Here is a 25,055-nt window from a genome sequence, read left to right on the forward strand (position 1 = left end):
TATTTTCTCTCTTTTAAAAGTCTGATTTATGTGTGTTACTATATCCGTTTTGTATAAATTCTATTTTCATTGTATGATTAATTTATTTTTAACATTATTTTTTGTTCTCTCTTTATCAAATTTAGGTCGATGCGTTTTATCAGTGATTCACTATTTTAAATGATCTGTGTTTTGTAACATTTTTGCCAACACGAAATATATTGATATTGATCATGATTTGGAGGCATCGCAAATTTTACATGGTGATACTTTTTCTTACTTTACAGTTTTTCCTGGATATACTTATCACAGCTGGATATACTTATCGCAACTGGATATACTTATCGCAGCTGGATATGGTTATCGTAGCTGGATATACTTATCGTAACATTATTCCAGAGCACCAATTACTTTTAATTGGTTTAACTTCTCCATGTATCTGTTTTAATTTTCAAGTTGGGTTTTTGTAAGGGAAAGAAAAAGCTCTTGTTGTTTAATTTGGGTTGCAACTTTAAAGTTTGTAATTCACCTTCAATCAATCAATCAATCAATCAATATCAATCAATATATTTCGTTTTAAGGATGTTACAAAAAACACTGGTCATTGCAAATAGTAATTCACTAATAAAACGCAATGACCTAAATAATATAAAGAAAAGACAATAAAAAAACTTAAGAAATAAATTAGTCACATAATAAAAGTAGGACTTTACAAAAATTTGTAAGTATCACTTATAAAACAGACTTTTAAAAGAGTTAAAATATAGGTCAAATAGTTATTATAATGTATTCACATATACATACATATATACACATATAGACAAATAAGAAATTATAAAATGTACATAAACATAAAGAAAAAAGTTATAGAGGTAAAGAATAAAGTTAAGCGTAATTTTTTAGGTAAAAATGATGGAGTGACTTTAAGAACAGATTCTTGGATTTAAGGATAAAATTCACGTACTTCCAGGTCACCACTTAAAGTTCAAAGCACTTTGTATCCTCTTCGTTGTTTATTTAGCAATCAGAAGTTAAGGTTTCTAAACAAAAATCTAGACTGAACCTGAAACCTGAAGATGTATTTCAAGTTTTGTTCTTTTTTTGAAATTGTGACTCAAAAAAAGTGACATTTTATATTCAATTTTGATTTTTTCTACCCTTCTTTGGTAAGACATTAACACGCCTCTGATGCTAGATTATTTGAGTCTTGTATCAGAATTCCGCCACGTTTATTGATATTTTGGCACAAAGTTTGAGCTGTTATTATGAAGTAATATCAAAAAATGCTTAAAAATATTTTAAAGATAAAAAATGCACCTCTATTTCAAATGGACTTTTTTCCCAGAGATTTTACAATTAAATCAAAGTTAAATCATAAATCTTTTTGGGACAGAGCTCAATTAGTTGTGACATTGTATTTTTTTCTGAACAGCTCTGTTCTAATAGCAAAATCATAAACGTATTATTACATTATATAGTTTTACATAAATATGTGGTCAAAAGAATGCTATATTTTTAACATAATCTGAAAATCAAGCTCTCGTTTCTTTGAAGATTTCTTTTAATTTGTGAGATTATATTAAAAAGATTTATTTATTATTCTACAAAATATTTAAAAATCGAAGCATGCGTACTGTTTAAAACAAACAAACAAAAGGGGTTATGTTAAGGAAATAATTTTTATCAGGGCCTTCGAGAGGGGAGGGAGAGACAATGGGAAAAATGACCCGGGCGCCAAGCTTGAAGGGGCATCGGACAACCCGTTGCAATTTTTTTTTTTTCAATAAGTAGAAAACATTTTTAATGACTGACAATGTGAAATCTGCTTAGTTTTTGTTAACCAAAGCGCTTCACGATGAGGCATTAAACATAGCCCATTTCCATGACTGCCAAATAAAAGAATTTGAATTAAATATTTTTAATATTTGTTTGGATTATCTGATCCAGCAGATTGATTCAAGAGTTGAGGCGAGCAGGATTGTTGGCGATATGTTTTCATTCTTCTGGTTGGAGAATGATGATCATCGAAAGAAGCTTGAACGCCTTTTTCCGTACGTTTACATCATGCTCCGGATTTTCAACATTATTCCTGTGTCAGTTGCTGAGGTTAAACAATCGTTCAGTAAATTGAAGATTTTAAAATTCTCTCCGCTCGACCATAGGCCAGGATCGTTACTGATCTTTTGATTATTTTGATTGAAAAAGGTTTGGTGCAAAAGGTAAGCTACGGCAATGTCATCTATAATTGGGTGGCCAGAAAAGCTCGAAAAATTTATCTCTTAGCACCTTATTTACCTTTCTCAAAGTTTTTATTGATTGCCCTTTCATTTATTTGTTTAAAAGTAATGTTGATTCAAACGTCAGTTTTGATTAGTGAACCGTTTCTTAATCCAGAGAATTGATCGCAACGCAGAAATGCAATGTGTTGTTTCAGAAATCGATAATTGCTGCATTCTCAAAACATTAAAGTTTGAATAAAATCGATAATTGCTGCATTCTCAAAACATTAAATTTCTTGGCTCGAAAAGGGGCGCCACTCTCCGATTTCAACACGGGCGCCATCGGCACTCTTGTAGGGCCTGACTTTTATAAATTCCACTGTTATTAGTAAAAATAAAATGACTAAGTGTATTTTTTTGCGACAATTAAATTTGCTAACACTTGATTTGTATTTCTACTATTTAACTGGAATTGTTGGGACAAGTCAAACACTGTTCTCCAGGAAGTAACCATATGTTAAATGGAAGTAAATGCTAAATGGTGAGAAGCCAAACTAAAAACACCGACAGTTGTAGATAGTCTATAATTAAAGAACACAAACTTATAGGTAATGCTGTTAATAAAAAATAAAACAAGGTTTTAACTTGGATGCTTGCATTATGAAAAGACATTTAACAGAAAATTAATTACAAGGTAGAACATCCAGAATGTTTCAGAAATAAGGCATTTGAAAGCAAAAATTGAGCTCACCAAAGATTGGGACTAGGGCAAATAAAAAGACATTTTGTGGACTAGTAAAAACAAATTCTTTTTTTTTTAGTGTAATATTCGTTTACATTACATACGGAGGACAATAAACAAATCAAATAACTCCAGATACAATTTTTTTAGACAGGTGTTAGATAAACTATTTTTGATGATCAATATTTTATGCTATTTTTATAGAGGAATACTGAAGATTAATGACAAAAATCTTTCTTTCCATTTTACTGACTACCTGTACCATCTTGAATTAGGAACCTAATGCTATACAGAGGATGATCTAGCTAAATGTTTTGAAAATGTAAAATCTAAAAAGCTGACACAAGAGCAAGCTACTACAAAATATGGTGTTAGCCGAAGAACGATTTGTTACAAATTGATAGGAAAGCATAATTTAAAACCTGGTGAACCGTATTATTTTTCCAAAGGAGACTGCCTTTGTCAAATGTATCATTCAATTAAGTCAATTTGGATTTCCAATTGGTAAAGAAGACTTACTTCATATGATGAACAGTCATCTCCATAGTTCTGGTAGAAAAATAAAAGAAAACTAAGTCTTTCCTGGGCCTGATTTAATCAAGTAATTTTTACAAAGACATCCAGAGCTAACAAATAAATTTGTGCCAAACATAAAAAAATCACGAGCTAATGTTAATGAAAGAAGTTCAAAAAAATATATTCAACATCTTACCAAAACGATACAAAATGCTCCATCAGGCAACATATACAACTATGATGAAACAAAACTAACCGATGACCTTGGCTTTAAAAAATGCTTGATAAAAATAGGCAGTAAATACCCCACAAATATAAGAAACACTTCTAAGACAATTATTTCTATAATGATATCAGGTAATGCAGCAGGTGAAATTTTACCACCTTTTTTTGTTTATAAGGCTACTAATCTGTGATCAACATGATGTGTAGGAGGTCCTAAAGAAGCCAGATACTTTAGTACTAAAAGTGGATGGTTTGATGGAGTAGTTTTTGAAGAGTGGTTTTTTTCTATAGTTTTACTTTCTTTGAAAAAACATTATGAGATAAAGTTCGATTAGGCGATAACTTATCATCTGGTATCTCTCCAAAAGTTGTTGATGCCTGTGAAGAAATTGAAATGAAGAGTGTTTGTTTACCACCTAATATACTAACTAATAATACACATATAACTCAACCCCTAAATGTAGCTTTCTTTAAACCTTTGAAAACAGCTTGGCCGTAAAATTATCACAGAGTAAAACGATTCAGCTGCTGGCTGCACAAAAATATCTCTTGACAAATAACATTTCCCAGAACTTTTAAATAAGTTAATGTCTGCTGTAGAGCCAAATCAGGCAAGTAATTTACAATCAAGTTTTAGAAAGTGCGGTGTCTATCCAGTGAATGTCAATGAACTTCTTACAAAATTTGGAGAAAGAGAAACTTATGATAAAGAACTTCTAGAAGACAGCTTTAAGGTTTTCTTACAAGACAAGTTTAAATCTTTGGAATCTGTAGGAACAAATAAACGAAAAAAGAAACTTTCTGTTCTTGCAGTTAAAAGTCTTAGCATCAAAGATTTAGAGAAATTTAATGAGGCTCATAACAATGCCTCAAAGAAAATTGCAAAGAGGAAAAAATAAGCAAAACTAGGAAACTTTACAAAATACCAGAATTAGGCTTTCAGTAGGGCTTTTGAACTGTGTTTTGTTGAATTTGATTTTTTATTTAAATAGGAAATCTTTAATTCTTTTTGCTTAAGTTTACCAAGATACAAAGGAACTTTTTTTGTCTTTTTTGTGTTTTTAATGAGGCTGTGTTCAAGTTTTCTTTTATCATAGCATTTTATATTCTTTATAAGGCAAAAAAATACTAAAATTGATCTTTCGTTTTTTATAAAACTACCCTTTGAATTATTTTCCCTTTAGAAAGTATGAAAAAAAGGTCACTTTGCTTTAGAAAGTATAAAAAAAAGGTCACTTTGCACCAATTCTATTGGAATTGATACAAAGTGACCTTTTTTCATACTTTCTGAAGGAAATTAAAATAGAATTTAGATATCCTAAATAAATGATTTGTTAGTTTATATCAATGTAATAGAAGTTTAAAGCAGATTAAAGATGAAAATTTAAAATAAGTCAAAATTTTGTGCAAAGTAAGACACTTTTACGGTAATGCAAAGAACTATTAACATCTAGTCAACGTCATGCCTCTCATCGGCACGAATTGAAGTACAACGCAATGATAAATTTTAATTGATCATTTTAAAAAATAACTTTCGTCTTTGATTATAAACCGTTATTCATGTACTTAAAAGGGCATGGTGGCCCTTTTGAAAGGTCCGCCAGCCACAAACACACAGTAAATCTCGATGTATGATATCATTATAATTTAACAGGCTGACCAGCAAAGGCAAGTTGTAAGAAAACTGAACATTCTATTCTGGTTCATATGGTCCTTCTGCAAGTATACGTTTCGAATCGATGCAGTCTCTGACCCAACTGGCTGTAATAATATATGGCTTTCTCTGTAGATTTTGTATTTGCTGACGCACATTAGTTATCTTCTCGGGATCGCTAAAAAAAGATTCAATTCCAATAGCAATTAAAAAAAGAACGACTTTTAACTTCCTTTTGCTTAAAAAGATTTACCACAGCATTTGTTCTATATTTAATTTTATTTAAATGAAAAAAAAAAAAAAGCCTTAACATAACATATAGGATCCGTGCGAAACCAAAAGCTTATAAAAGTCACTGCAACTTGATGAGAAAAAACAAAAAAACAACAACAACAACAAAAACACTAAGGTAAAAAAGTGATGAGGTCTGAAATCGATGTAAAGTTATAAAAGCGAAAAAAAATATATAAAGACTATATATTATAACTAGAAGAGAATATTGACTCAAATAAGTTCTTTGTTATGTTAAATATACCTCTCGTCAACCAATACATGGGAAGAATCGTCTAAATGGTCGCACAAAGTTCCACCATAAAAGCGGAATTCTAGACTGGCAAACTTGAAAATAGAAAATAACGAAAACTTTAGAATATGCAGTCCACATTAATAAATTATTATTATATATATATATATATATATATATATATATATATATATATATATATATATATATATATATATATATATATATATATACATACATACATACATATATATATATATATATATATATATATATATATATATATATATATATATATATATATATATATATATATATATATATATATTAGGGATATGACAATTTTTAAAGACCCTATCCCCGTGTTATTTTTTGTGGAGTTTTAATGCAAAGATCAAGAAAAATCCAATGGCAAGTGTCAACATTAAAAAAAATGTCACCCCCCTTATTCAAATTTTTTAAAATATATAGAATTATACATTGTACAAAATGGTTTTTTTTAATCAGAAATGCAAACATATAGGTTTTAGTGTTCTTTTGTCAAAAGAAATTTAATGTTAATTTTTTCAATGCTTTTGCACAATGGAAGTAAATCCTGCAGAACTTTAATTGCACGTTCAGCACAAATGTTTGACCTTTGAGTTGGGATTGGAGTCGGCTCAACCGACCAAAAAGTCCTTAAAGTCTTTATTGCCTTTGAGTGATCTTTGACCAGAAACCTGACCAGAAAACCAGATGTCACTCCACGTGCCACTAATAAGGTCACATGATGACTGACCTTCGGCTGACTGTCAAAATTCTGGAAGTAAAATATAAGCTAGCAAAGCATAGATTGCTCGGCTATTCCATCTTGCATTGGTTATTTTTGGCAAAGTTCTGAAATTTACTTTAGGGAAGCATCCTGTTTTCTTAAACTGTCTGTAACAAGTGATCAAGTGATGAAGGAAAGCCATATCATCTTTCCAAACAATTTCTTCTTCCTTCAGAGCATCTCCAGAATTGTCAAAAGATGCTTTCAGTTGCTGGTACTCTTCTGTTATTCTGCTAATGAACCAATAATTGAGATTAGGCGAGGATGCTGCTTTAAAATAATCATTCATTACATGTTTTAGTAATGTATCAAGAACATGATGCTGGCATCCAATATAAAGAGGTTTGTCTAATCCAAGCTTAACAAAATGCTTCTGTAGTAGTGTGACTGCCCCAACAGATTTTCCTGTATTTGCAGAGGTTGTATCAGAAATTATTAACTTAATTGCAGGCCATAGCTTATATTCATCAAGCACAGTTTTTATTCCATTGAATAATGTTTCACCTATTGGTGATGGATTGGCCGCCTCAATCTCCGGATCTCAACCCTATTGAGAACCTGTGGGAGATCGTCAACCACAGAATTAATCGTGAAGGTGTTCGTAATAAGGATCAACTGTTTGAACAAATCCAAAAGGCCTGGGCAGCGATTCCACAAAGTTTCATTGATCACCTGATCGAATCTATGCCTGGAAGATGCAAGGCTGTGATCGACAACAAAGGATTCGCCACGAAATATTGATAGCGAAATACAGCTTGGTCAACATTTTGTCGAGTTGCACTTGTTTTGTCCAGAAGGAAATCAACTTTTTTTAATACTTTTGATTAATTTATTAATTTTCGTGTACAAATAATGAACTTTGTGATGAATAAAACTTGAAGAACTTTGTCTCTAAACAGTTACATAGTTATTTCTCTAAATTGAAAAAATGCAGCACTTTTATATAAAGAAACTAAATTAGCATTATTTGGTTGCAAATGTTTTGTCCAATACTGTATATATATATATATACATATATACATATATATACATATATATATATATATATATATATATATATATATATATATATATATATATATATATATATATATATATATATATATATATATTGATAATACATCACATATATTAAATATATTGATAATACATTAAAACAATACAATATATATTAATTTATTTTTTTATGTTAAAGGTAATTGCATAATAACGTAACACTAAGAATAGTCACAAAAAAACCCCCTCTGTTGGCATGACGTCAGTAATTTATAACCTCTTTGATTTTATGATTGTTTATCTTTGAAACTGATAAATTTTTTTGGGACTTTATTATCTTTTTGTGGTTCTTTCAGTAAATGTGTAATGTTCTCTTTTGCAACCTTTGGTATCCAATACAATATTTACAGATAGGCAAAAAAATGCAATAAACAGCTTTAAATAAAAAATAACAAAGGTAACAAAATTGCATTACTTTTAAATTTAGATGGATAAAACAATTGTAATTTTATTTTATTCAGCTTCTTCGATTTTCTTTGAAGAAATGTTTCTTTCCCAGTACCTTGTGTCACTTGCATATATATGTGAAATTATTTGCTTTTCATTTTGTCATACTTATATCGTTTAGTATTATTTGACATGCAGATGGTAGCTGTATTATTTGGCAAGCAGACGGCTTCTGTATTGTTTTGACAAGTAGGTGTAATTTTAAAAAAATTATGAATTTTGCTTTTCTTGAATTTTATATATTATATAAATATTTTACATATATGTATAATTTTATATTATTTATATTTAGATATTATTTAGTTGTCTAAAAGTTAAGAAATTTAACATTCTTAAGATTTATTTAGTTTTAAAATTTCTTTGATTGAATGACAATCAACTGCTGTAAAATGATTGTCGTAAAATCATTTGTTTAATGGACACTATTCCTCTTGAAACTCTTCAATCACTTTTAGCACCAAACTCAAAGTATGGAAAAAATGTTATCTGTTAGTTAAACTAGCTTTTTTTTATTCGTAGACATTAAGTCGGAAAACATATTGCTGGTTGTCAATTTTTATTCTCCCAGTAATTTTAAATTTATATCACATTCACGTTGCGACTTAAGTACTATATCTTCTTTATCTATTGTTTCTTTTGATGGAGATGACAAATATAGAACCGCTATTAAGATTAAAAAAAAACGAATTAGAGATTAATTGAAAATCTAAATAAGCTCTGAATATTAATTTAACATTGACGTTGTATTGGCCTTACGACACACATGCATCACCACGCTCATAGTTGAGTGGGAATGTTCCATTTTAAAGTAGCCTTCGCACCCCCTTATGCACTTACAGGGCATTTATATAGTGAATATATATGAGAAGAAAAAGAAACTTACAGATTGCAACTTTGTCGCTAAAAACAACCTATAAAAAAACAATCTTTAATTGTCCAAGTTTTAATTCGTGAATAAAATTTATTTCAATTAAGACCTTACAATGGTAAAGATAAAAAAAGGTTAAAGGTCTAAATGATGTTAGTTAATTCACAGTATGAACAAGACATTCCATAACATTTTTTTTCTTCTGCTGATTAGATAAATAAAATGATTGTTCATACTTGTGCCTTCTAAATAAACCAACAGAGTTCGTTATGTAACGCTCTTCCAGTTGTATAATAGCGTCATTACTTAGTTCATCAGTTTCTTTGATTTGACGAAAAATATCTGAAAGATTTGATGTGTTTGTATCTTCCGAATAATGGTCACCGAATTTATCAAAATCTAATTGAAAGAGGGCCTTCGTTTTGTAAGTGGAATAAAGCATATCTTTAGGACGAAAAGAAACCAGTGACTTTTTTTCCTACGAAAGAAATTTATTTTCAACTTCCTTTTTTAGTGTCAAATTCAAAATTTTTAGAAGAAACTCTTCTTTGAAAGCTCTCAAAAAAGAGTTTCTTCTAAAAGCTCTCAAAGGAGAGTTTCTTCTAAAAGCTCTCAAAGGAGAGTTTCTTCTAAAACCGACGATTGATAGCAGAAATCATGTTTATGAATTGAGCTAAAATCAGATAATAAAAAGAAGATCTCACAAAACAATCAAGTAGCCAAGATGCTTTTACTACATCAATTTTTTCAGAGCTGAAAAAAATAAAGTGAATAAAATTATTGCCATGATTTGATATACATTTAATTACAGATAGAACACAGACATAATTTACAACTACCTTATTATGCAATTGACTCGAAAATTAACTTTTTCTGCTACTACACAATAGGTACCCTCTCCAGGATTCTGCACAAAAACTCCATTCATCTAAAAACAAAAAAAAAAAGATAGTTAATTAATGGCAAATTTAAAAGCCAAACTTAATTTTTGATGAACGAGCTTACAAAATGATTTTAAGTGATACAAAACGAATTTCAGCAGATTGCTTATAAAATAAGTGCCAAAAAAATGTAAAGTTTCATAAATAACTGTCTATTTTTAAACAGTCAGTTAGCTGTTTTTTTTTTTAGTGATCATTTTTATTGCACATTTACATCAGTCAATTTAGGGAAAGCCAAGAACTCTACATAAAACATTCCACTCAAACTTCTTTTTATCTGACGCAGTAATCGTTTATTAAGTACAATAACGTGTTAAGTACATTAATTTTATTTGATAAAAAGATTTCTGAACAAAAAAAGATTAAACTACAGTAGAAGAAATAAAAGTTTGAATACGAAATGCAAAAAGTTTCAAATTAACAATCATGCAAAACATAGCAAGCAAAATTACCTCAGAAATTTTCTCTTCAAGTAGCTGTTTTGAGAAGTTTATTGGACCGTTGATTACACAAAATTCCTTCCCTTTAAATGCATTACAAGACTAAAAAAAGCAACCCATTAAACTCTCTGGTGAAAAAAATGGTAGCCATTAATAGGTCTTTAAAATAAATAAATATTTTTGGATATATATCAATATGAAAGTCTCTTTTTAAAGTATTGTTACCATGCCTAAAATGCTCATTAGTTGATAGCAATTGTCTTTGAATGGAGACAACCAATAAAATCTTTTTAGTTAAAATTAAGCCTCAAACTTAAACAAAATTTAAGTTTATCATCTAATGGATTTAATACCTCTTTGATATGGGCCACATTAGCAGCTTTAAATTGCGGTCCAATTGCTAATAAAGTGCTAGCTCTGTCTTCAAGCCTTCGCTTTTTTTTATTAGGGTGATCAGATGTTGCATGTTCAGCATGTTTAGATGTTAACTTTCCGTTGGCCACCTAAATTTAAACTGAGATTGAAAAAATGATAATAAATATCAAAGTACTTGACAAAAATCCAATTTTTTAATTTTCTGTTTTATGAAATATTTACTACACAAGGTTTCTTTAACAAGAGAAAAATATATCATAAAATATTCAAAAAATGAATGCTACATATTGAAAATTTTTTACAATAAATTTATATTATATTTCATTATTTAGATAAGTGATTATGATTTATAAAATCAGTGATTTTTGATAGAACAATTCATTCAATGTAACATTGTTATATGAAATGAATTGTTCAGTCTATCGAACAGGTTAACTGCCACTATAATATAGTTGTTATAATATATATTGGCTATGTATGACTTAAATTTACTTGCATTTAAGTTCACATTTAGTTTGGTATTCAGTTTGCTGCCTCTTTAAACTTAACTTGATTATAAAGAAAAAAAAAACTTTTTTTTTTTTATGGATATTCTTATTTAAGTTCAAGTCAAAAATATTTTATTTGACCTGAAAGTTAAAATATTAATTCTACATGTTTTATTTTCTTCTGTCACAGCAAAATTAATTTAATTGATTTTTTTTTATTGTAAAAGATTTTCAAGTATTTTTAGTTTAGAAAATGTTCGTGCATCTTCTTCTTTTCTAATCCAGCTGAAGTGAAATAGGAGTAGTAAACATATTTACATTGTGATAGTTTTTAAACATACAAATTGCTAACACCATATTCATCTTATGCATTAATTATTTGGGGTTGTTTAATTGATTTTTACTTCAATTTTACTACTCATACAAATATAAGTCATGAGTTTTTTTTGTCAACTTTTTTTTTTTTTAATGGATTAGCTTTTACTATTTTTATTTTTAACTTTATTAAAAGGTCAGATTACATAGCCTTTTTATTGATTCTCTGCTTAAAAATAAATAAAATGTAAAAGTATATTATCAGTCAAATTTACTATATAGCAGATAACAAAACATCTATTAGGGACAAATTTTTATGATACTTTTGGGGTAGAGTAAAAAAGTTGCCTCTATACATTAGTAACTTCTGTTCAAAATTTCAACACCATAAGACAATGTCTTCTGTTCTGGCAAGGGACTTGAAATTTCAAAAATTTAGAAAATTTGCCCTATTTTCATATTTTTTAAAATATTTTTTAAGCTTCACAGCACTTTGTAGTATTGTGCAAAAGTTGCATTTATGTATGGTTAGTTAATGGGCAAAATTTGATGCCGCATGGATGATTTGTTCTGTTCTGGCAAAGAGTCTGAAATTAGAACAAAATTGACAAATCCACTGTTTTTTTCATTATTTAACTCAAATTTAAAAAAAATAAATTTGAACTGTTATACACTTGCATACTATTATAAGAATTAAAAAATAAGTATATAAAATTAAAAGTACAAAATTGGGTACTTTGTAAGACCTTTAGGCTTTGTACTGTTTTTTGCACCTAAATTCAGGCATGGCCTTTCTTGATTTTAGAGTAGAGCAAATAAATCCATCTCATTTGTTATGACCACACACTTTCTTTGAGGCCTCCGTAGCCAATTTTACTGTTCTTTCCGCAGCTTGTGTGTGTCATGGGATCTTTATAAAAGTCCAGTCAATTGGTATTGGTTCTTTAAATCTTTCAAATCTTCTGTAGTCTTATTATTTAGTATTGGTGGTGGAGAAACTTTGAAAAAAAATTTGCTTTTTTCGAGCCCCCCTAATATAGGTACACTATTATCCATAAGTTTTATACAATATGTATGTTTATTTACATCTTTGTATGAATATCATAAAATATGAGGTTCAATACAACACTCCTTATGAATTTACAAAAATGAAATTTTACTTACCTCTCTTAATTCATCAATGTCATCAGTTGTCATGCATTCATACCAATTCTTATCATGGCGAAAGCTTTCTAACCGTGGAAACCTTACTGTATAGCCACATGCATACTTGTCTGAAGCAATTATTTCTGCAGCTTTAATTTGAACAATAACAGAGTTTTGAGGTTCAATCCAAACATCTGGTTTTTCCTTCAGAATTCAATGAAAAATAACAATTTTTTAATTTTTAATATAGAAAATATTCATGTACACTTTTGCTTTTTTTATTCCTTTTTATCTAAGTTATTTGTATTGTAGTTTAAAAAGTGCATCTTCAAAACATCACTTGAGGTTGGCAAGGTAAGACTGTTAAAATCATATAATGGTTCCCCAACTAGGTTAACAACAGTTTGAGATCATGTCAACCAATACAAGACTACAATATTAAGATTTAAAAAGACAAAAATGATAGTTTTACTCAATACTGCATTCATGATTGCACTGCAGAAAACTATACTCATAATTTAGAGTAGAAATTCTTTTTAACAATCTATAACATTCAGAGGGGTTAAGGGTGTAGTTCATCCCCCCTAATTCATTTTCCAATCTTGTAACCATTGTTAAATAATCTTAACCCGACACCGCATATTGTATATTTAAAGAAACAAACAGAATTTGACTTAATTTCATAGTGTTTATTTAAATTAATATGCATATGTTTAGTTATACCGTAAAATATACTAATAAACCCGCGGTTTAAAACACATCAATTGTTTTTTTGTTCCTAAGAAATGTCTTTAGTTCCTAAGAAATTTTTTTTTTAAACCATTAAGAAAAAAATGTATGCGGTGTCGGGTTAAACCTAAAAATATTTCTTTGATTGTTGTTAAATTAAGTTAAGATTGACGGTAAACCCTTATGCCACAATTATCTGGTAATTCAGTAATTCAGTTTTGATCTCTGTATGTTTCAATTCTTATCTACTAGTTATAAATTTATGACTTGCAATAAGGGATAAGAAAAGTGAAGTGTTAACCTAATTTTAAAAAAATTAGAACTACAGCAATCAACAACTAGATAGCAGCTCATCTCATGAAAGATATGGGATTAAAATTGTATTGGCATAATTTTTTAGATTACCATTTTCTGTGTGCACTTAATAATAAAAAAGAGTATTTACTTTAAAAAGAATAATTACAAATATATACACAATGTGAGCTGCTGCATCATTAATCCTAATATATATGTGTAATTGTACCTATGCCTTTTGTAATGTATATACACATTTTATAAATTTTTTTGACACTTCAGTTTTAGGTAAATTTTTTTTTTTGTAAACAAAATACCTTGCACCCAGGAGTAAATTGGATCATATCAGGTAAATTTTTCGGATCAAACTTTTGCCAATGTCTGTCCAGTTTGCTACATAATGAGCTTAATTCTTTGTCAGTATAACCAGAACCAACCTTTGATAATTGAATAATGAAATATATATATATATATATATATATATATATATATATATATATATATATATATATATATATATATATATATATATATATATATATGAAATTGAATATTAATTTTCTTATTATCAACTAAATTTGAACTATTTATACTAATACTAATGTTATTAGATTTTAGGATAAAAGCCAACCAAACACATAAAAATAAATTATTAAAATTATCTGCAATCTTGATTAATGTATCTCTAAAACTTCCAACCTTTCCAAACGTTTTAAAACAAGTTGGCATTATGTTAGCCCCTTCTTTTGTAGTAATGGCAACACCAAGTAAAAAATGTGAAATCATTCCACCTCTATGCCCTGAGCCATACTGCCCTCCAATGATAACAAGATCTAAGTCATCACTAAGGCTGTCAACATACTCTGGCTTTAATTTGAACCAACCGCTATCTATATAAGAAAATAATGTTAATTAACTCTTTTACTGTATATATTGGTGTATATATTGTACCTTTTAGCTATTTAGAATGGGTCAAAAACTTTCATTAAGAATGTAAGATGATAATATTAATCTGTGGAAAATACACCAGTTATAAAACATTAAACTAGTCTTTTCAGAAAATATAGGTCAACTTATACACCAGCATTCAAAAAGGTATATATGACAAATATTATTACACACATAATTGAGTGAGGAATGAAAAGAATAGCATTTTTATGTTTTTACTTGCCTTTTCGCTTGCTTGGTTTGTACAATGATAATGGATCTTTTACAACAATACCTTCTTCACGCTTATCAATTGCATTATTGATGGCATTTATAATATCTTCTCTAATAATAATTACAATAATAGTTATAATAATAATAATAATAATAATAATAATAATAATAATAATAATAATAATAATTAAGAATGATATTAGTAATAACAAAGTTAAAAAATTAAATATTTATTAAGGAGTTTTAAACTATAAACAAACTTGTTTTGACCAACTGTTCTATGAACAATTTCAAATCTTCCTAACATTTCTTGAAAGATAGTAGGTAATTTCAATAAGCGATCTTTAAGTGGAGTGTTGGCAAGATTTTCCCCATTAACCATCAAAACATCAAACACTATAAAACATGGTTGTAAACCATCTTTTAGTTCAGCTTTTACATCAACATTAGATCCTTTTAACACAAAATGTTTTGTTTCTGTGTTGAAAGCAACCATTTCTCCATCCAGTATGCAAGTCTGTATGCCAGGTTTAAAAAGCATAGTTATATACGGAGTAAAAGTTCCACAAAGCTTTGATGAACCAAAAATTCCAGAAAAGTTATTTGCGTTTCTGCTGAAGTAAGCATACTGATCATCCTTTTTATGGAGCTGAATACGCTCACCATCAATTTTTGTTTCAATAAAAAATTCTTGATGGTTCATTAACTTTTCTATATTTTCAATAGTAGAACGCATTCCAAGCATCGGTCGGAAAGGTGACATTAAAATTATCTCTTTTTCATTAAGTTTTGTGTTGATATCATGTAAATCCAAACATACCTAAGCATAAAGCAATATGAGATGCAAAGATCCTTTTTATAACAAGTATTTTAAAAAACATAGCTTTTGATCCAAATTTAAACTTGTTTGACCTAACCTTGGATAAACTGTTACAGATATTGTAAAGTTCCTGAGCATCTGGATGAAATAATGGAAGAATCGTGTTTTCATTCATTCCCAGTTTCATTTCCTGAATTACAAAATAAACAACAGGATAAGGACATCCAACAACACAGTGTAGACAAATGATAATAAAACAAGACAAGGCCCTTTAACGTTAATGTAGAAATTAAAAAATTTTAAAAACCAACCAAATATCCAAAAATACACTTTAATTTAAATTCGTTTATAAGATTTCTAATCAAACAGTACATTTACATTACATAACAATTACATTTGGAATCCCATAATTAATAACACAGGTCCAAAAAAAAATGTGAAAAATTTCAACCAAATTAAATCGACACCTCTGTATATTTGGTTATTGAAATCAAATCTAGCATCAGTTATTTTTTTATCACCTACAGTTCTTGCACATTATGAACTTAATTTTGCATTTTCTTTCTCTCTTTTTTTTTGATGTTTCTTATATAGCTTTTTCTTCAATGTGATGGATTTTTAGTTCTTGGTGAAGTGAGCAGCAGTAATCACTCAACATGTTGACATTTCAACATCCCTGGTAACATTTCTATTTCACTTTGATGTCCAGGTCCTCCTCTTCACTCACATCACTCAAGTTGTAAGGAAAAAAACAAAATAGTTGTGTAAAAGGTGCATCTATCAAACATTCCAGATTTCTCATTCATTCAACATCTTTAGGCGTTGCTTTTGCAAACTGTCTAAAGAGAGTGAAGAGGTGGTAAAAGAATATTTTTGGGAGCTGCTAAAGTTTCTGCTCTATATTAGGAAATTCCTGATGCTAACAAATGTTTTTCTTTTAGCCTAGAGCCAAGCAATTCAGCTTTCTTTAGTCAAACCCAGATCTCTTAAGGCATGCTATCGGGAAAATCTGCCCACCTTTCTTGATCAAAAAGGATGTAAGAAAGCTTAAATGTATTTAAATCAATATATTTCTGAAAAATTAAGACTGTAAAGATTACATATTAATAGAGAAAAAACAAAAAAAAATTAAGTTTTACAGAAAATTCTGACTTTCTTTTTGATACCTCCCATAAGTTTCTGGACAGAGTGATTTTTGTAAGTTTTAGCAACGTAATCCCATTTTTTCTTCAAATCTGTAGCTGATTTTACTGTTTTTCCACTTAAATTCAATTTCTTTTTTATGATGGCCCAATATTTTTCAATAGGACGTAATTTCGGGCAGTTTGGAGGATTCATCTTTTTTGGAACCAACATCACTCCATTATCATCGTAAAACTTTTGAGCATCTTTTGAGTATAGTATTGTGGCTAAATCAGGCCAAAACAATACTGAAGTACTTCTATGAGCTTTAATTAGTCGTTTTATACAAGAAAGACAACATTTCACGCATTCCGAAGATTTCATTGTGCCCAAACAAACATGAATTGACAATTTTTTGCCGCAAGAGCAAAGTGCCTGCCAAATTTTTTCGAAAATTTATCAGTCATTACATGCTTGTATTTATCACTCACATTTCCTCTTATTTTAGAAGCATAGTAGCACTGCCCAGGAATTTGTTTAAAATCCATTTTAACATGCATCTCTTTTTGTTTTGCCCAGGAATTTGTTTAAAATCCATTTTAACATGCATCCATTATGTTTTGTTAACAAGTTGTCATAAAACTTTCGAGCTTGACTCTTTGCGGTTGAATTTTGTTTATTGTTTCGATTTGGCATTTTAACTACTTTAAAACTTTGATATCCAAGTCTCTGTCGCCATTTGTGTACAAAAAAAATTGGAAACCTTCAGTTTTTTTGCTCGATTCTATCAGACCAATCAGGATGTTCTTCCAATGAAGTCTCCAACCGTTCGAGAGCTCTAGGATTTGCTGTGCGTTTTTTTCAACCACTTCCTTGTTTTCTCTGAATAGTTTTCTGTTCTGTAACACTGTTCTGTAAAAATATCAAGAAGAACTGTAGATACTGTTTAAGAACAGTATCTACAGTTCTTCTTGATATTTTTAATGATTTCGCCAACTTTCTATTCGATAAAGTTGGATTTTTTAAGTGTTTGTCCACAATCAAAAATCTTTGTTTAGTTTGCTTGGTTGACATTTTGAAACTAAATAATATTTTTAATTATTTTTTTCTGCCAAAATGTTCTATTATACAAACACTACCACACACAAAAAAATAATTTCAAAAAACGACTGTTAACTAACTTTACCACACTGCAAAAGGTGGGCAGATTTTTCCAATAGCATGCCTTACCGAATCATTTAACTGTATAAACAACTGATTAAATTTCTGGAGAACATTTGAAGTCATCATCATCTGGAGAACATTTGAAGTCATCATCATCTGGAGAACATTTGAACTCATCATCATCTGGTCTACCTTCATTTTATTCTGCTTCATTGGATTGATCAAGTCACAAAATAGTTGTAGCAAAAGCTAGCAGACAAATTTTGCAAGAAAAAAATCAAGACTTTGTCTATTAACTTGGAAATGGAAAGTCTCAGGAATGGTTGGCTGTATAAGCGGAAATATTAATTTGATATATTGGTTGAACACAATAAAACTCAAAAACTGTGTAACAAATTTAATATTTAAAGTAATTTAAATAATGCTTAAAAAAATAGTTAATCAAGTTGAAATAATTGCCTACTGGTGTGGTTGACCACAGTTCTCTCTTCATATGGTCATTGTGATATTTACGTTACTAATGAAGTTATTACCAATACTACCAACAAAAATTACCAATAAAAGTTAAATGGAAAAAAAAATCTGACAACGTTTGCTAATATGTTGAGAACTTTTTCACCATCTAGAATCCAGTTGGTAAATAAAATTGTTAACATATTAGCAAACGTTGATGATAATGTCATAAAAAATGGTCTTGTAAACACTGTTATATTGATCTTGCAACCGAAATTTTTATTATAAAAGATCATGAATTGAATGATACAAAGAATTTGTAAATGATACTCTTCTTGGAGACATTTCAAAAAAATTTTAAGGTTTAGTCATTTTGTGATGGAATCAGGGAAAAGTTAAAAATTTTTTCCTATTTTTGTTTTTATTATAATTTTTTTTAATTATTAATTTTTATGTTTTATTTTGCTGAAAAGAAAGAACCAAAAAATAATTTTTTGCTTCTTTCTTTTCAGTAAAATAAAAAAAAAAGATTTTGACCCATTCTACTCACTTCTTTTTTAACAAAGTAATCTCAAGCATTTCCTAATTCTCATTATATTGAGAAAAGTATGAACCCCTGTCAAAAATATCAGCTTTGTTTAGGGACTTCTTGAGTTACCAAATTAAAAGAAAACTTCAAAAATTTAACTTTCTGTAATTTGAACTAGTTCATTTTTGTCCTCTGGTAGTTAAAAATATAGAGGCTCAACTTCATTATTCACAACCTTTAGCGAGAATGTCTTAAAGAATTTTTCAATATTGAAACTATAATATTTAAACAACACTAAAGATTCTATAACTTGCAGTTAAACTCTGACTAATTTGCGTTGAACCATGAGTTACATTTACCTTGAGTAAAATTCTAATGATCCATTTCTGCTCTAAGGCACTGCTATTCTTAATTAAATATTGAATTTCCTTCTTCATCAAATCTCTTCGCTTTTCAGAATTAGCTTTAGCAATGTCATCTAAACACTGATTGACATCTGCAATGCTGAAGCTAGAAATATGAATCCATACTGAAAGCAATATTTATACCAAATAATATTAATTAAAACTGGAACTGTTTTAAAAAAATTAACATGAAATCATTAACATAATTTTGTTTCAAATTTTTATATAAAAGTTTACTGAAAATTAAAGTTTTAAATTTAATTCTTTTTTTTTTTTAGTTTTTGAAAATAAAAGAGAACATTAACATAAAAGAGAAAATCAACTAAAATTGATGAACTTTAACCTTCCTTTATCAGGACATCGATTCTTTAAGACTACATATGCAACACTTGCAAAATCACCAGCATCCTAAAAAAGACAAGCATATACTGCATAAGTAGGATTTATGTAGATAAGATGTTAAAGGTTATTAAGTGATAATTTGTAAATTATTAGTAATCCTGATACTATCAACAAAAAATTTATGATGTAAGTAAATAGCTTACGCAAAAAGGTTTTTTCTGTTAGTGTGTAAAGTCACCTAATTAGTAATCTGCTTTTTCTTTTTTTAAAAAAAATTGTACTCTGAATTTTTCAAAATTTGGAAAAACCATCATTTTAATAATTTTTAATATTTTTGAATTAGTCTCTTCTCAAATGTAAATGGGGGTGCAAAATAAGTTTTGAGGAATTTGTAAAAGATGGTGTAACTAGCATCAAATAGTATCAAACCATGTTGTAACTATATTCATGTTAAAGCATCATTATTTCCAACCTAAAATCATTGTGTATCATGCCAAGACAAAATTCGAAGGGTTTTTTGCATTTAATCTTGATGGAGACAAAAATTGGACCCGCTACAACAACCCAAAACACAGAAAGGGGTAAGCCCAGCCATGTATCAATTTCAATTATAAACTGAATACTCATAGTGAAAAACTTTCACACTTAATTTATATGCTGCATGATGAGAAATGTTGATGGGAAGAAGTTGTAGCTAAGAATGGAAAAAACTTGAATAAGTATTACTCAAGTATTAAATAACAAAAAAAAAAAAACTCAAAACTTTTATGAAATAATGAAATATAAGTTTTATACCAATATTTGAACAACACAAAAAAAAAAGTTAAAATATTACTTAAATCTACAACCATCTTCTGGTTATGCAAACCCTTCATACTTAATTAAACATTTTAAAAATTTGCAAATAAAGGTTGGTCACAGTTCAAGGGAAAAAAAATGTTAACAAGTTAAATGTTTCATTTTTTTTTACTTTTCCTTTAATAATTCTTATTTAATCCTATTTCCTTTATTAATCCTTTATTACTTCGTTATATAATCCAAGAATAAATGTTTAAAAACAAATTATTTTAGTTCATTAGTAATATTTATAAACAGATTTTTAAAAATATTATGTTCTAAAATAAATTAAAAGAAGATTTTTTGTAAAGAGTCACAAGTAAAAAATATAAAAAAAGTTTGTTTTTTGTTACTTTTTAGCCTCTCAAATTTACAATTTTTTTTACACTTAAAAAAAAAAAAATCTCATTTTTTGGCCCACCCTAAAATATACAGGGATCAATGACAATTACAACAGTAGTTAGAATTATTTGTAAACCACTTGAAAATACCTGTCTTCCTGAATTTGGTGCTCTATAATTTAAAAGCCTTAGAGCATCGGTACTTTCTTTAGATATATTTAAAACATCAATGTAATATTTGGCCAAAACAACCTATTTAAAAGAAATAAATTGTTTGCATGTAAACTTTCATTCAACATTGCATAGAAAAAATGATTGTAAGAGATTTATTAAGTTACAAAAATAAACAAATATATTTATTGAAACTTTTTTTTTAACAAATACTTCTTTTAAGCCATATGATAATCGATCTTTATCAAGTTGTGGTAGCATAAATCTCATTAAGGGAAACAATGAGTCTGACTGGAAAAAATATAAAGAAAATACAAAAAATATATTGAGCAACCATTTAGGTGTAAGTAAAACCAAACAACAAGCCATGCAAGAATATATAACATTTGATGATATTTACAGTCAATATCAACAAATCCAAAATCATCATACAGTTTTAGCTTCACCATGCAACTGTTTGTGCTTCTCTCTCCATCTAAAAAGAAATCTTTTGAAGATTTCTTTCTTTTTTTCTTTTCCAGCTACTTGGGAAATCTTTTCACACAGTTTGACAAAACTGTTAAAAGGCACTTGTGAATCAACTGTTTGAATAGACATTCACTGATACATAATATTAAAAATAAATTAACAGGAAACTAAAAACTAAAATTAAAACAACACAAAATCTAAAATTATGCTTCAAGAAAGTAAATCTAAAATAATTTATTTACATAAAAGAAAATAGGACCAAATACTACAATATTTAATAAGAATCTTAAATTATCAAAAAATTAACAAACTCATAATAAATTCATCAATAAATAATCTCCTAAGAAAGTTAATTTGCACAGTTAAATGAATTAAGATTGTAACTTATCAATATATAAAAATATTAATCTTGCTTTCATAACTTAACAAAAAAAATCTCAACGCAAAAAAATTTATGAAGGCTCTAGAGGATCATCTTTTGATATCTTTTCATCTTTTAGATCAGACAATTCATAAACTACATCAGTGCCTTCACTTACATTTGAGTGACCTATCTCAATTACAGTCATATCATTGTCTTGGTTCAAAATATAGTTGTTAACTTCCTCTACTGGAACTTCCAGCTCATCAAAGACATCATTTTCATAATGGTCTAAATTGTGATTGGATTTCCAATGCGCAAAAAGTTCTTCTTGATTTGCATGTGCATAATAACATATGGGGCATATAAACCCTTCAGCTGATGCATTTTGAGAAAGTGATTTGTTAACTAAACGTGCATTTCTTAATTCTTGTTCCTGTCTGGCTTTTTCTTGTTCTCGACATTCATTTAACTTTATTTTATATTCATTTGCATTTTGAAGAGCTTCTTTTATGCGTGTGAAATGTTTAATCTGAGAAATACCCTCAATTACATCCAATGAAAGTTGAAGGTCATATGAAGCATCTAAAAAATAAACAATTTAGCAGCTGTTGAATTTTTATTCAATTATTACAGCTAGCTTAACAACACACACTTCCACTGTTAGTAACAAAACCTACCCTTTAACTTACTTCATTATTTAACTTTTCTTACTTACCCTGACTATTGTAATTTTCCAAAGTACAAAACATTAAATTTTTAATTTTTCCTTTTGCAAGCCTTATTTATAGGGAAGTAACTAGGATGACTTTGATTCTAAATCTAAAATGAAAATTTTAAAAATTATCACCTTTAATTTGACTATTGAGTGCACATAATTCTTTTTTCCTTTGAACTAACTGTGGTAAAGTCCGCCGAACATGCTCTTGTATCCTATATAAACCTAACGAAGGTTCATTAGCTGCAATATGAATTGACTCATTCACTAAAGCAGTTATTCTTCTAACTTTATAATCTGTCTCAGGATCAAGGTGGCGAAAACCTAAAATATTTTATTTATTTTATCATCAAGTTAATACAATATAAATTTATAAATGAACTCTTTTCATGAAAAAGTAGATCCATATTAATAATATTATAAATATTACTAATAAATATGAAATCTAAAAACCTCGCAAAGTTGTTGCTGAATTATTTTGTCCATCAAAGAAGTTTTTTTTTAACATATAAATTTCAGTTAGGTTGGATGCTGCCATTTTAATAAGATGACTATTAATTTAAAAAAGTAAGACATTTGAATTGGATCATAGAATTTATACACATTCAAAATTAAAATAATGTTTTAACAGAATAAATATCAGACTAAGTATTATTGTCAGACTAAGTATTATTATTTTTAATTGATAAAGAGTTGATATTTTGGACATTTAGGTTTATCAAAATGAAACTATTGGAATTCATGATAACTCGTGCTAAACTTACAGGTTTTTCCATAACATTTTTTTAAAACTGAAATTTGTTTTTTTTTTTTTTAATTATTGGAGCTATTGCATTTTATAAAAGTAAATATAAAACAATTTCTTTGTTGACATTTGAAGTTTAAAAAACTTCAAATATCAACAAAGTTTAATTTTAGTAAAAGGTGGTTAGAGTTAAATCACTCTTGGGATATTCAAACAAGTATGACCTCTGCTAAGTCTTTCACGCAAACTTAGCATAGTATTCTGTTATTAGATATAGGTTTGGATTTAAGCTATTTTTTGAGCACAAAAATAACTTAAATCAAAACCTGACATGATCCTCAGTGTCTTTTTTGAATGCCTATGGGTCATCTTTGTTTAAACAACTTTTTTTTTTAACATTTAAATTTATTGTTTTTATGGCTGATGTGCTGGATGATGTTCAGTAAGACTACATTTCAGTAATGGTTCCCCTTCATTGATTGTGGGTTTAAACGTTCATTTAAATAATACAATGTGACTGCTAGTCCTTAATGATGTCAATAAATGTGAAGCTATGTTTCATACACATTTTTATCATATAAAAGTACCTGCTTTTTTTCTACCAGAGCTAGATATTGCTCAACTGATAAAGACATAACTTAAATTACTTAACAACTTAACAAGACATAAAATAAAGTGACAACATTTTAAGAGTTCTTTAATTAATCATAAGTAGTGGCATATTTGAGATTAAAAAAAAAAATGATTTAATTGGTTTCAAAAAGGAGTTAATAGGTTACAAAACTTAGCAAAATCTTTTAAAACTTAAGATTACATTTTCTATTAAACTGTAACCAATGAAAGAAAATTTGAAAAGAAACTTTGCTGATTTCTTGTTTACTTTACTTCAAATAATTGCTTCACCCTACCAAAAAAGCTACGCTAACAATTAATGAGAATTTAAACAATCTATTGTTTTTAAGATTTGAAAAGCCAACTTCAATCATTTAAACATAATCTTTTTAGATATCTTTTTGTCTGGTGTTGGCCCTAACTTTTTTCAGCAATTTTTAACTTGCCAGAATGTTTTACCCATTTAGTGTTGCAACAGGGTTATTGTATGATTGAGAACTAAATTCAGTTAACCTGTACAAATCATTACAGATTTGGAGCACATATTCAAGGTCCTTTTAATCACTTTATAGAAACAATCTCAAAAATCTCTCATCAAGTCAGAAAAATAGAATTGGTTATCAACCAGGAGAATCCATTAAAGGTTATCTTCAAGAGTAGATCCAAGAAGTGTTCTGTGAACTTTCACAACCCACTTATTGAATTTGACATGTTGAAGTTGGAGTTCTAGCTCGTAATAATAATAATAAACTTTGCATAACCAATTGTGTGCAAGATAATAATTAGTACTTCATTTAGGTCACAATTCTTAAAAGAATTATATTGATATTATATTGACATTTTAATATTATTAAGCCTTTTTTGGTTTAACTCCTTCACATTCCAGCTTTCTTTTTGTTAAACTTAATGTTGAACTCAATGCACAAACAAAGCTACAATTCAATAATACATTTCATACAGTTCTTCAATATATATATATATATATATATATATATATATATATATATATATATATATATATATATATATATATATATAT

The 25,055-nt window shown here is 28.3% G+C and overlaps 2 protein-coding genes and 1 pseudogene across 4 annotated transcripts; 1 reads left to right on the plus strand and 2 right to left on the minus strand.

Annotated features, from left to right (window-relative positions):
• The first annotated feature begins 3,226 nt into the window (after nucleotides 1-3,226).
• Nucleotides 3,227-4,580, plus strand: LOC149884203 (uncharacterized; annotated as a pseudogene).
• Nucleotides 4,581-5,179: 599 nt separating this feature from the next.
• Nucleotides 5,180-21,759, minus strand: LOC145186049 (DNA ligase 4-like). 3 transcript variants are annotated; one of them, XM_090098529.1, is made up of 19 exons: nucleotides 21,545-21,759; nucleotides 21,326-21,403; nucleotides 21,092-21,193; nucleotides 19,765-19,829; nucleotides 19,377-19,527; nucleotides 15,847-15,939; nucleotides 15,190-15,749; nucleotides 14,940-15,040; nucleotides 14,468-14,658; nucleotides 14,086-14,205; nucleotides 12,764-12,949; nucleotides 10,775-10,924; nucleotides 10,434-10,523; nucleotides 9,880-9,968; nucleotides 9,745-9,793; nucleotides 9,277-9,518; nucleotides 9,056-9,083; nucleotides 5,871-5,953; nucleotides 5,180-5,513 (listed from the first exon to the last, which is right to left on the minus strand). In XM_090098529.1, exons 1-19 carry the CDS (start codon nucleotides 21,707-21,709, stop codon nucleotides 5,375-5,377), a joined length of 2,682 nt encoding a protein of 893 aa, XP_089954655.1. In that variant the 5' UTR covers nucleotides 21,710-21,759; the 3' UTR covers nucleotides 5,180-5,374. The 3 variants fall into 3 exon arrangements, with proteins under 3 accessions (XP_089954655.1, XP_089954657.1, XP_089954656.1); XM_090098530.1 differs by lacking the exons at nucleotides 5,180-5,513; nucleotides 5,871-5,953 and adding an exon at nucleotides 6,205-7,584; XM_090098531.1 differs by lacking the exons at nucleotides 21,092-21,193; nucleotides 21,326-21,403; nucleotides 21,545-21,759 and having other exon boundaries at nucleotides 19,377-19,546; nucleotides 19,765-19,828.
• Nucleotides 21,760-21,845: 86 nt separating this feature from the next.
• Nucleotides 21,846-24,746, minus strand: LOC145186052 (BLOC-1-related complex subunit 8 homolog). Its single transcript, XM_080062107.2, has 3 exons — nucleotides 23,113-24,746; nucleotides 22,792-22,983; nucleotides 21,846-22,526 (listed from the first exon to the last, which is right to left on the minus strand). Exons 1-3 carry the CDS (start codon nucleotides 23,195-23,197, stop codon nucleotides 22,033-22,035), a joined length of 771 nt encoding a protein of 256 aa, XP_079918233.2. The 5' UTR covers nucleotides 23,198-24,746; the 3' UTR covers nucleotides 21,846-22,032.
• Nucleotides 24,747-25,055: the final 309 nt, after the last annotated feature.

The sequence above is a fragment of the Hydra viridissima genome, unplaced genomic scaffold (genome assembly GCF_058129835.1).
Source record: "Hydra viridissima isolate aposymbiotic clone 2 unplaced genomic scaffold, HvirCarnegie_v1 scaffold_9, whole genome shotgun sequence".
Taxonomy (NCBI): Eukaryota; Metazoa; Cnidaria; class Hydrozoa; order Anthoathecata; family Hydridae; genus Hydra; species Hydra viridissima.

Excerpts from the sequence above, each read along its gene's own strand:
- LOC145186049 (XM_090098529.1), bottom strand. The coding sequence starts at position 21,709 with ATGTCTATTCAAACAGTTGATTCACAAGTGCCTTTTAACAGTTTTGTC. Across the intron at positions 21,194-21,325 it reads TATCATATGGCTTAAAAGAA|GTTGTTTTGGCCAAATATTA; the intron begins GTATTTGTTAAA and ends TCTTTTAAATAG. Across the intron at positions 5,954-9,055 it reads TAGCGACAAAGTTGCAATCT|TTTGCCAGTCTAGAATTCCG; the intron begins GTAAGTTTCTTT and ends TCTATTTTCAAG.
- LOC145186052 (XM_080062107.2), bottom strand. The coding sequence starts at position 23,197 with ATGGCAGCATCCAACCTAACTGAAATTTATATGTTAAAAAAAAACTTC. Across the intron at positions 22,984-23,112 it reads TTCAGCAACAACTTTGCGAG|GTTTTCGCCACCTTGATCCT; the intron begins GTTTTTAGATTT and ends AAAATATTTTAG. Across the intron at positions 22,527-22,791 it reads ACTCAATAGTCAAATTAAAG|ATGCTTCATATGACCTTCAA; the intron begins GTGATAATTTTT and ends TTTATTTTTTAG.